Here is a 13378-nt window from a genome sequence, read left to right as displayed (position 1 = left end):
TTTCTTCATTTATTATTTAAGTAAAAATATGTTTCTCGTATAGGCCTATTTATTCGTTATATATATATATATATATATATATACACAAGAGTTTCGGTTCATTTTTGTGCTGCACGAAATATATATAGCCTAGCTTTATTATGTTTTTCTCTGCTCGCAGAAGCGCTGCAGGTGAGTGATGTGATATAATATGACCATGTGAATCCTCATGTTCTGTTGTTTGCTGCTTTTTGCACATGTAAAATTAATCCCCGGGAAACAAATGTTAGTATTTTTAACGGGTCACAGACACTTAGCCTTTCTAATTTAATTCCTTTCTAATTTAAAATAATCTTATTGGTTTACGATTAATAATTGGTTAATCGGTTTTCTAAGTAGGGAGTTGAACTTCAAGTGGAGTCTCCAAGTAGGTAGTTGGAAATTCAGACTTCTCCAGCTGAATGTTAGGCAGCATTAGGGCTGCAGCAGCACATGTACCTGCCTGAGGGCTGTACTGGCTGTACTGTAGCAGTGCTGCTCTAGAGACCTATAGAGAAGCTGACCTTTCTATTTCTGCTCAGTACCTTGCTCCCTCATTCATAACCCTCGGTCTATGCCAGCCTCTGTCTTTCCCAGCGCCAGCTCAGCACTAAAACATCCCTACAGCCGGATGATGCAGGTTAGGTTTCTCTCTCTCCCTCTGATTGTGTCTGTTTTGGTGGATCAGATTCACACTGGTGCCATCAGTAGACACAGCCATTAGCTAATACACAAATCTCAGAATTGAGCTTAAATCGATATATGTACACTAAAACATCCCTACAGCCGGATGATGCAGGTTAGGTTTCTCTCTCTCCCTCTGATTGTGTCTGTTTTGGTGGATCAGATTCACACTGGTGCCATCAGTAGACACAGCCATTAGCTAATACACAAATCTCAGAATTGAGCTTAAATCGATATATGTACAGTAACATTATGTGTCATTTTCCTTGAAAGGCCGCCCTGCGTAAAGTCCATCCTGTACGTTTCATCTACATGCTTAATTTTTATCATACTGAAATCAGTGTATTCCTCTGTAATTCCTCTGTAATACTTACTGTACATTATTTGATGGCATGACCTCACTCGTAAGTGTTCTTATCTTTCTTTGTACTTTCACTGTACTTGTTTCTGATTGTTTAACATCATTTGATATTGTATGACCGTAAGTACTTTTTCCACTTTAAAACAAAAGTTTTACTAGTAAAGAAATAAAAACTACTGTTAAAATGTTTAAAATGTTGTACACTTACATAACATAAAGTAGTGCTGGGCGGTATACCGGTTCATACCGAATACCGGTGTTTATTTTTGTTATGATATGAATTTTTAAAATACCGCAATACCGGTGTATGCCGCTTAAACAACGTTCGGAACGCGACACTGTTTGAAAGGGGTTTCTCTTTTGAAAGGTTTTTCACTGTTGCACTGTGGTGAGGGAACTAAGCATATGCTGTATGTGTTACTAAGCGTGAAAGTATTTCCTCTCTCAATCAGTAGAAAATATGGTTAACACCCGGTCATGCATGAAAAAAAAAAATACCGTCATGTACCGTGAAACCGGTATAATTTTGAAAAATACCGTGATATAATTTTTTGGTCATACCGCCCAGCCCTAAGATAAAGACACCAATAATAAGTTCCATAAAAAGCTTTATTCTACATAAGTGTAGTCCTGATTTTGCGGAGTTAGATGTGTTCCTAAGTCAACATATTTTGTTGACCCTGGAACAACATTTTAATCCAAAAATTTAGCCTTGACCATATCCCTACACCTAAACCTAACCTTAACCACGAGTAATCCCTAAAATCAGAGGAAATGATAGATGAATGACACTGATGTACAAGCACCAAACACTGATTATAAGCCTAAACTTTACAAAAACTATAAACTGGTTCTTCAAATCTGATTGGTTAATCACAATGTTGTTCCAGGGTCAACAAAGATGTTGATCCAGGAACATGTTGCACTTGGTAAAATCAGGTTCTGCATCCCTCATAGTGGTCCTCAGGTTGATATAACGTGACCTCGTTTTTACTAATGCATAGAAATAATCAGCAATAAGACGCATCTTAACTTCATTGCAAGAACAGATAGTGGTCCAAATGGCACTTAAAATGAAAATCAATGGCCAAAAATCTCTGCAGTGTTCACAATGTTGATCTATAATGGCAGGGAGTACAGTGAAAAATAGACATACTGATTTCATTGGCAACAAACATTTTTTCCTTATAAGTACTTTATAAGTCCAAGGCCTATGGTAAATGGCCAATGGTCCAAATTAACATAACATTTACAGTAAATATTATGTAACATAAGATTTAGTGCATCTCAAATCAAAGTATGTTGAAAATAGTATGCAAGAAGTGCATCTTGTGGGTTTTTGAAGTGTTACATCTGTGCAAGCTTCTTAGGTTATATCACCTCAACTCCTTGTTATTTTGTCTGATTTATATTATCACCTATTACTCAATCGCTGTCATTCTAAAAAGTATGTACTTTCTACATTATCAGGGCCTAATATACTTTTAGGGAATGTTGCTGTTACGCAAACTGGGACGCGGTCTCAAAATGATTAAGATATGACCTTTTCCATAATGACTGATGCATTGCAGAGTTGACGACAGTCTCTGTAGAGCAGCTTTGGGTTAAATACTTCACTCACGGTCACATTAGCTGCTCCCTGTGTAAGATTAGAAGCTCTGCTTGAAATGCTGCTCCCAGAGTCTGTTGCTAATCTCACTCGACCTCTCCTCTTTTTCATTCCAACTACGCCCCTTATCCTCCTCGATCTATGCTTCCCTCTGGTTTTTAATACCCTCCAATATCCTCAATTCCATAATTGACTCTTCAAACGTTTGGCTGCGGCTAAGTAACGCAAGTAATTAATTGAATTGCAGCGTGGAGGCTGGTGAGCTGGGCTGCATTAGCACAGTGACTCAGGCAAGCACTGAGGGGTGCAGAAAAAGAATAGAGGTGAAAATGAAGCTGAAGAAGTGAGAATGACTACTTTCTTGTGAAATGGAAGTGATAGCCAAAGTGCTGGGTCTTGTCAGACGTTTTGGCAGCTTCTATGCATTCAATGCAAATGCTTGGTGACAATTTTATTGAAAAACGCCAGCCTGTTATCTTGACTTACAGGGAATTATGATCTCACTGCTACAAGGATGAAGTTATCGCTCAACTGTCATCTCAACGCAATAAAGTCCCCATGAAAGGTAGTGCAGGGCATATCGAAGTGAGAATGTTGTGACTCTAAAGTAAGCATCTCAACAGAATCTGGTTTCAGTTCATTAAAAGCAGTTTGGAGCAACTACAAACATACTGACTCCCAACAAAATATCATGAGTCATTGGGTGGGCATCTGTTAAATTTTTGTAAGCAAGTTCAACTTATTTGACAGTTGAGGAGCACAATCTGTTCTTTGAAGTGCCTGGAAGACAGTGTGCAAACTCACTCTGGTGTTGTTCCTTTCGGCCTTCAGCTCTGAAATCTCCTCCTCCTTCTCCAGCAGCTGTTCCCTGCAGGCGTTCAACTCTTTCGTCAGGGCGGCAAACTCCTGCAAGACACCAATGCAATACATCCTCATTAAACACACCTGAAACATCTAATTATGGTCTTCAAGGTTTACTGGAAACTTCTAGGCAAGTGTGAGATTGGTGTAGGTTTGAGCTAAACTCTGCATGACATTAGCCATGTTTCCATCACCCTGTTCTTATGCACATTTTGAAGTATCGCATCAGAAACGAGTGATGGAAATGCCACATTTCGAATAAAAATCCCTTAATTTTTTACGTTCGCTTGAGGTGGTTTTTGACTTATGCGAAAAAGGGTTAATGGTAATAATGGCAGATGGAAACGCATTTGCCGAGTAAATTCCTCCATGCGCATCAAAATGTTATGTGACTTTGCACTATAGGACGGCAAAACCTGACTAACCAGCGGACCGATCTTGTTCCACAGCATCTGAAATGTTGTTATGGTCATTTTGAAATGCCCGAGCAAAGTCTGTCATCAAAGTATTTCTGTATAATTGCCTCCCAGAACTGTTACATGACTGCGGTCCCAAATAGCAGGCATCCACCTCCGAAAGCAATGACCTCATTTATTTTGTTTCGTCTGCTCGCTCTGAGCCGCAAGTAATTTATTACATATGAAAATTATTATATTAAATGGCTTCTCCTACTTTTCTTAGTGATATATAGTGCCAGTTTACCAGGAAGTGACGATTTTGTTCTCTTTGACTCTTTGGATTGAAACGGTGCTTAAACCCGGCTATTGACCCTCTTGGAGCAGGAGCAGACTCCCCTGCCCTGCCAACAAGAGTTGAGGAGTCATATAAAACAATATACCGGTATTATTTTAAAGGGGTCCTATTATGCTTTTTCACTTTTTCAACTTTAGTTAGTCTGTAATGTTGCTGCGATGCAATGCAACACGTAAAAAGACAGTATAAGTCATTATAATCAGTAATTATGTCCCCAATGGATGCTAAAAATGCCTAGTTTGTAATGGGTTTTATTGGTTTTGTCTCATCGCACCGGGACACGGCATCACAGTATGGTAAGGGGCGTAACATTTCCGTCACACGCTTGAGGTATTCGGCCAACCACAACGCACTGGATAGCTGGCCAATCAGCATACACCTCGCTTTTCAAAATGATGAGCTTTGTTGTTCTCAGGGTCGTTGTCATAAGTAAAAGTACTACAGACCTTCATACTTGTGGAGCAAATTTCAGTCAAGAAGTAATACAATTCAGTATCTACAACAAAAAGACCGGAATTTGGGAACAGCCATTAACTTTTGTGGCCCAGAAATGTTCAGCAAATGCCACGGCTGAAGAGAAATGACAACAATGTGTAAGTTTTCACTTCTGGGAAAGCAAAATCCCACGAGTAAAAGGTACAGATTCAATGTACTTGTGGTAATCTGAATTCAGTGCCACAAAGAGGATTTCAGGAATGGTAGGAATGGGGTCGGAATTGACTAAGGCTGGTATATGGAGTATGACGCAAGTGGTGATGCAATTGTTTTTACATGGTACATTTAGGTGCCCCAATAAGTAAATGTGAAAAACAACCCTGCGACTACAACTTAGGTAACCATTTGATAATAAGCTAAATGAATCATCCCAGGTACAGGCAAAAGTAAAATAAAAGGACAATGAATCATTCCAGAGCACACCTGAGTCAAAATTATAACGTTATGACCAGGATTGTTATTTACAATGACATTAAGAGACAAAAATATTTGCAGTAACAGTAGCCTTCACCTTCCTTCTCTCAACTATGACTGAGTGGGCTAAAATGTGCTAATTTCTTGAATCTAATGGCCATCACGATGCACATGATGGATGGGGGTGCAGCCAGAATATAAAGGAAACTTTTAGACTGTCACGTCTTCATAAATCTGTCTGGCAGTTGACTGAAGGCAAAGATCAGAGGTGTTATTTAAATTGGCAAGAGTTTAAATCTCTATAGCGGACACCTCGGTTGATAAACATGAACTTGGTGGATGATGACAAGCCCCTCTCACTACCACCAGACAGGAGGGATTGGGATCATGCAAAGGTAGATGTCTAGGACAATAACTCACTGGGGTATTGATCTAAGCTTGTCCTCTGCTGCAAGACTCTTCTGATTATAGAGGGATAATTGAACAGGACTCAATCCAGCTGGCCATCAAAGACCCCAGTAGAAGTCTTGTGGTAGCTGGCGAGGTTAACTCATGGTATGAGATACTGTAGTCGTCCTATATGCACAGCAACCACTTGCTGTGATGGTATTGATTACTGATGTTATATGATGTTACTGTAAGACAGACAAGAAGGTATGTGTGTTAGCAAACAATTATCCAGGCTTTATGTAGCTTTTCAAAGGGGATTTGCTGGAGGCAATCTTCAAAGTACAAATACGCCGGTGCCTCAGATTTCATCTTGGGAAGCTTTAAGATTCATTGATGTGAACATATGCACCAGCGCACACATACAGATAAACGCAGTCTTACAGCAAAACAGCTCTACATGGGCTGGAATTACAATCAGTTATGATCAAAACTCCCTGCTAGCAGCTCTGCCTCTGAAACAAACCTCCCTGAAGTGTTTTCTGAAGTCAAAGGTCAGAGTTCCAAGATCAAACCAAATTCACTGTGCAGGAACCTATGCTGCCCTTAGGTGGTAAATGTGGGGGAAGTAAAGCATTGGATCAACATCTGACAAACTCATTAGTGTGTGAAAGTCCCTCTAGTGTGGTGAGCATATATATTCTCATCTCACATCTTTAACATAGAGCTTAAAACTTGAGAATCTACCATGTTACTGGTCCTGTGTAAAGACTGAAATGAAGACTAAATATGGGCTTTTCACACTTCATAATTCAGGTTCATTTTAAATCCTTGGATAACACAATCCAGGATTATATGGCGGTAAATATTTTACACTGTTTACATTTTACTCTCTATACCGATGACACAGCAATTCAGTGGTTTTCAGGAGCAAGGCTTCATACATTATAAGGAAAGCAGCACTAACCCAAGTTATAAGTGCGAAGTTCTTAACCAGGGTCAACTCCGGGTCAAGATTTAACAAGACGTTTACCTGGAATTAGGTGTAGTGTGAAAAGCCTGGAAGAGATTTTTGGCCACAATTCCACCATCAACCGAAATGTTGTGCAGAGCCACAGGTAAGAAAAATCACAAAAAAGATCTAAACCGTTTCTTCTTAAACATCACAACTGTTTCTCCTAGACATCAGATTAAATGAAGAAAACTGATTTGTTTTCTTAAGTCACCTGTTTCTCAAGATACCAAAGTTTGCAATTCATTATGAACTCAAACATTTCTCAAAAACTTCTAATACCAAAATAGCTAAGCTCTGCCATGCTACGATTTGTTAATTTACCTGTATTCTTATTAGTTTCTATTATTGTTTCTCTAAAGGAATTTTAGGAGAAACATCTGAGACAAGGTTGACAGTTAAATGATATATACTGTAACTGAGAACTCAATTAAGTTATCTGACCTCTGAGAAATAAATACAGCACATTTCCTCTGGGAAGCAACAAAATCACAGCCAATTAGAACATACTTGGGGCCAGATTTACTAAAAAATATGCAAGTAAAAATAAATTAATTAAATTAAAGAACACATACTCCACCAGCTCATTTACATAATGCAAGATCAGCACAAATTAGCAACTATCGCAGTCATGTCAAGTGCAAAATGGGCTAAGATATACTTTTTATGGTGTTAAATAATCAGTGTTAAGAAGGTTACTTTGGAAATGTAATGGGTTACAGATTTAAAAGTAGTGTAACTATTTCAATTACTTTATTACAGTAATGTAACTAATTACATTTGATGAATTTTGTAAATTTCTAATGCATTTTTTCAACTGTTAATCATTTTAAAACATTTAAAGCAGGCTGGTTTAACCTTACAGTTAATCTTTAAAAATAAAGCATACACAGGAACCCAAATAGGTAATAAAACAGTTAACGAATAAGCCTGTGTCCTTAACTGCTGAAACATTGGTGTCTCATATTTTGGAGCAGCTGATGCAATTTGGGAGAGGAATCAATTAAATCTGTGTATGTGTGTGAAAAATTTCAGATGTAACCCCGTTTGTAATCGTTAAAATTTTCAGAACTGTAATTTAATTACACATTTTTCTCAGTAATTGTAACAGATTACAGTTACATTTATTTTTTAATTAAACTATGTAATTCCATTGTAACTAGTTACTCCCCAACACTGTAAATAATGGTGCAAATACTAGCAAACTGGCTACTGCAAACATTAGTAAATTACAATCCATAATTTATTTAAATAATCTCCTCCAATAAATTTTGTGTCTGAAAAGGAAACTCCTACAAATGCATATACAACAAGGTCAGCCACAAAAATAACTGTCCATGCCCTTTCATTACTATTTTTTCACTACATATCTTTAGTAAACCTTTACAGTATTTTTTTGTAGGTTTTTTTGATAGTAAGGTTTGCGCTCAAAGCTGTTAAGTAAATCTGGCCTTTGATGTTTAGTATTAAGCTACTTTATATGGTTTCATTTTAGACCGACAATATTTCACCATGCTAAAGCCAGAATCCAAGTGTTTTTTAAATTGTCTAATTGTGTGATGGTTTTAGCAGTCACAGCTGGTTATGACAAAAACCCAGGTTAACATGGAGCAGATGAACTTTTGCACTGTGCCTTGGTTTGTCATGACAGTTGACTTGTTTGGTTAATGAGGACAGTGAAATGTCATAATTAATCTCCACAGTGTGTTATGAGAAGCAGCCAGTAGGGATTCAACCAGCCTGAGGTCTTTGGCTCCAGACTATCTCACGAAAAACAACAACTACATATCTCGCCATAGTTATCCCATACACCGACGGCACCAGGGCCCAGAGGGCCGCTGCTGGCAGATGCCCATAACGGGCATGTTGACGACACTGCCGTCTAGCAGAAGTCACTCGGTTCAGTTTGGCACACACGTCATTGTGGATGAGTTAGCAAAGCGCTAATTAAAAAGTGTTGATTAGAGAGGTGGTGGTGCAGAGGTGTTAGTCTAAGGGGAGAGACAGGCATAATTACAACATGTTCTACACCGCTTTAAACAACGACGAGAGAAAAAAAATGGATAGACTTGTTAAAATGTTCAAAGGAAGGTGTCAAAGTGAATTTTTACCCAGTTTTTTAAGAGGTATGTTAAAATGTTTGTTTGCAACTTTCTTAAAACAACAATGTACCTACAGTATGACTCAAACGCTAAATAAAACACATGAATATCTTGTTAAACAATGTAATATAAATCAGAGATATAAATGGTAGCTTCTCACCTCCTGAGGTGTTACCATGACAAACTAGTGCATGCTAAGCTTTATACAGGCTTTGTTTTACAGTAAGCGTCTGATGGAGGCACAGAAAACATTGAAAATTAAAAATTTCATTCTGTCACTATTTATTAATCTTCATTTCCAAATTCCAACCCATAATTTTTCCCCTATCCCATATAACTTACTTTTTTTCATGAACACAAAAAGAGAATTTCTGAACAATAGCCTATTTAGCTGCTCATTTCAATACAGCAAAAGCATAGGGCAATCAGGATCTGTCAAGTTCTATAAAAGAACAAAAACGCCATATGACTCGTGCACGCTATTCCAGGTGTTTGAAAATTGTACAGCGGCTTTGTGTAAGAAACTGATCAAAGTTTAAGTCGTTCAATGAAAACCTTCCACTCAACCATAACTCTCAAATGTCATTTGCATATATTAAAATATGTTGAGAAAAGACATCAATGATACAAGCTACACTGAATCTCATGTTTCATATGACTGACTGAGTAACAAAGTTTGAATATGCAAAAGTGTGAATGAGATATGAGAATCATGGCAGTAGTGACTTAAATTGCTCTGTTCCTCACAGAAAACCATCATATGGCTTGAAAATGGGAAATTCTATAAGTCACATGGACTACATATATTTTTCTATTTGGTCTATATTGGAGCTTGAGAGTCCCTGTTCAATTAAAGTTTTAGTTGTATAGAAAAGAGCAGCTTGAACATTCAAACTCATTTTTTGGGGGGATTGGGATTGGACCAACATGATAATGAACAATTCCTTTAACTCCATTTCATATCATCTAAAAAGGCACCAAAACCATAAAAGTTGGCAATCTCACCCTGACAGCAGTGTGAAGTCTGAATGACAAAGACCACCCCATTTGAAAGGCAGATGCAAGAACTGCACCATGGAACCAGACCAAACCTGGTCTTCCCCAAGGAAACAGCACTACGGTTTGAAGTGTTTGACAAAGCCTACCAAGAAATGTCTCGAAGACTGCCAACCAGTCAGTGTGAAAGCCCTAGCACATGTCATTCATTCTATTTGGATTGACTCAAAGCACTCTTTTTCAGCTGGATAAGACACACTCCTGAGAGCGACAGGCTGTTTAAAGAGCGGAATGGATGAAAGACTGTGTAGGGTATGCACCTTAAAAACTCAGATTGAGTTTTTAAGGCTTTAAATCAAAGACCTGTGTATAGTGATAACCATCAAATGCACCTGCGGCTCTTGAGAATCACTCATTTAAAGTGGCATGATGGAGCATTCCCATAGTGCAGCACAATAACTAATAAAAATAAAATGAAACTGGGAGCAATGTTTCATCATAAACAAATAAAAAAAACTCAACTACTAAAGCAGACAGAACAGCTACATGGATGATATACAACCACAGACCCATTAAATTCTAGACTGAGGATGTTCTGCGTTTGATGAATCTTTAATGGAGGCTGTAAAGCTTTATTTACAGAATGTCCCATGGGGCACATGCATCAGAGTTCCTGTCTTCGTCTACTGTATGTTGCACGCAAGGCTTTTGAAACTAGTCCTTTAGTTGTACAGTAACAGTAGGATTCTCAAATTTATGATGCAGTAGAACCCTATTTAAAAAAAATAATAATGCATGTAGAATTGTTACATTACCAAATGATCAGTAGTCGATTCTTAATGACTACTGACGATGCTTAATATTAATTTTGATATCACAGCAAAAATGAATACAGTACAGACTACCAGTTAAACATTCATATATATATTAAATAAAATGTATGTAGCTCAAGTACAATCATCTCTGTGCAAGAAGTAAAGCTCATTTATATGTGTGCTGTTTCAGATTTCCCTCAAAGCTCAAGAAGCCCAAATACCTAAAGAAGAGAAACACATTTACATCATTATTTCTCATCTTCTTACACTCTTTTACGCTTGAATGTATCTGTGATAACACACATTCACCTTACAGTCTACAATGGCATTAAGCTGCTTTAAATTGCATCTGCGTTTGGAGCCGGTCAGTCCTGACTGGCTCCTGGTCAGTAAAGCATCTAACCAGAGATAACCAGTGACATAAGAACGAGAAGGAAAGCCCTTATATGACCATCAGCACTCAGCACATCTCATTTCCCTGCTTTAAATATTGAAGAAGGTCACATATGAATCTACCAGCATCTCTTCAAGAAGCAAACAGTTTTATTTTTTCTGAAGGTTGTTTACAGAAACAGGTCAGCATCTATATAGGGATACACACATGGATCTTTGTAACAACCCTTGCTTCCTGTACAGATGAAGTTGTAATCTCCCCAAAAAAATTAAAATTTAGGTTATGGTTGATGGGTGTTTTTGATATATTGTCTATGGCTCTGTTGACATTATTATAAAATTAATCAACATCATTGAATAGTGATCTTCAGTGACTTTTTATTTGGCTTTGCAGTCAGCTACTGTCACATCCTTCCTTCACAACTCACAAGTGTGAGCACTGAGACAGATATTTTAATAAAGTAAATCTGTATACTATCTGTTTTAATAGTTAATAAATAAATCACAAAATATTTAACTATTCAAAATAATAAACTATGCTTGCATTTCAATTTGAATATAAAAAAATAGTACAGAAAAAATTTTATATATTTTTTTTTATTTTGAAACAAATATATTAAAAAATAACAATTATATATTTTACATATAATGATTTAATACATTTTAAATTTAATACATTTGTAATATAAAACTGCATTTTTATTTTACTTTTTTCAGTACATCACCCTATAGGGTATAGGGTAAGAATGAAATAGCTTATAAATGTATATAATAGATTTCTTCCATGAAAAAAAAAGCTGTTAGCATCAATTCTATTTCCAATTAAAGCACTCTGACAATAATGAGCTCAAACTAACTGTTAATTAATGCCAGTGGTGGTAGAAACTATATATATATTCTTTCTAAAGGGATGATCTGCATTCAACAGTTCACTGTTTAATTAAACAAGCACGATGCTATGAGAGTAAAAGTCAACTTTGAATTAACACTCTAATAATTTATTTAAATTGCCTGAAAAATCTAATGCTTGAGTCCTCTCAATCCAAGGCAATTTGTAACACGGGCCCTTGGCAGACTTGGTCCCCTGACAGCGCTCATCCTGTATAAAGCATCTCTCTCTGTTTAAGGCTAAACCTGTATAAATCCATCAGTAGCATGTCCCAGACCCACTCCAGCACTGTCCCCTGGCTCGTGTGTCCGTATGCGCGCTTGGGGGACCGCTGGGCTTGATTTACTCTGACCTTTGGGTGCAGACCTGAGAGGGGTCGACACTTGGATGTAGAGCCGTCCATAAATCTGCAGAGGGGGTAATTACGGCCCAGGGATTCAGCGCTTCTCATGGACACTGGTGGCTAATTCTGTCCTCCTCGTGACAGTCATTAGAAAGCACAGAGGAAGCTGCTACTCTGGTTGATCCACAGTTAAAACAAAATCAAGAGTAAGTACAATGCTGAAGGAAAGTTATTAACGTCTACTGATGCAATACTTAGCAAACACCGTTATTAATATTACAAACCCTTAACCCTAAATATGAAACTTCAGCACACAACGAATCCCCCATCGTTTGCGATATGAACATGAAATGACGTGGCTTGTTGAAGAGAGGTGTGCTAATATATTTCTAAACAACTGCACTAATGATTTTCACCTACAGGATGATATCCCATAGACCTACAATGAACACGTTTCATTAGATTTTTAGGCATGACACTTGTTTGATCATTTGTTGATCATTGGATGCTAACACCACACACTGAAAAAAAAATGTTTGTGGTCTTGTAAAATATATTAAATTAATCATCATAAATTCTACTTGTAATATTAAAAATCAAGGAGAACAACAATTTTCTAAGTAAAATTTACACAGTTAATTCATGTAATTAATGAACTGCGTGAGAAGAGTAACTCTTATTAATATTTACTTGTAATATTTATATGCTTTATAGTCATTGCACATAAATCTAGAACTATTGAGTAAATTTTAATCTAAAAGTTCAGCGCACTTGAATCCGCGCATGCGTGTTTGGACCCCCGCTTTGAATCAGAGGGAGATGGACGGTTGGGCTTGTCACGGAGGAGATGCATGGCTGGATTTTCTCGTGTTTAAGGTAAGTTTGCCTTTCTGTTTTAGATTTCTGATTTGTAATACTTTGGTCCGTGTGCATTTCGATAGTTTGATTCTTGTTTGCTTGACTCATACTGTACATTGAGGTTCATATTAATCACATAACCTCATTAAAGTTAACTCGCGTGCGGTCAAAAGCACCTGTTGCCACCAGCGATTGTGTTTTATAGGACTAACGTTGATTTTGAAAAGTGTGAATAGAAAGTGTTAATAAAAGTGTTTTTACGCTTCTTTATGATGGTATTCAACTTATAGTTGTCAGTCTTGTCAGTTATATCTTTTCTTTTGCTCAAACAATCTGTAATTTGTTGGTTAAAAAGCAAAGTCTTATGAACACATGTTTCTATTAACAG

The 13378-nt window shown here is 37.3% G+C and overlaps 1 protein-coding gene across 2 annotated transcripts in view; it reads right to left on the bottom strand.

The window, feature by feature from the left end:
- The window catches only part of ppfia2 (PTPRF interacting protein alpha 2), a 194925-nt gene that overhangs the window by 50573 nt on the left and 130974 nt on the right, over positions 1 to 13378 (bottom strand). For both annotated transcript variants that reach the window (XM_016572856.1, XM_016572855.1), the window contains one exon: positions 3477 to 3578. In XM_016572856.1, coding sequence (XP_016428342.1) covers positions 3477 to 3578 — 102 coding nt within the window. The remainder of the gene's footprint in view (positions 1 to 3476; positions 3579 to 13378) is intronic.

The sequence above is a fragment of the Sinocyclocheilus rhinocerous genome, unplaced genomic scaffold, assembly GCF_001515625.1.
Source record: "Sinocyclocheilus rhinocerous isolate Xijiao unplaced genomic scaffold, SAMN03320098_v1.1 scaffold412, whole genome shotgun sequence".
NCBI lineage: Eukaryota > Metazoa > Chordata > Actinopteri > Cypriniformes > Cyprinidae > Sinocyclocheilus > Sinocyclocheilus rhinocerous.
The sequence above is the reverse complement of the archived record's forward strand: the minus strand, read 5'-3'. Positions and strand labels throughout refer to the sequence as shown.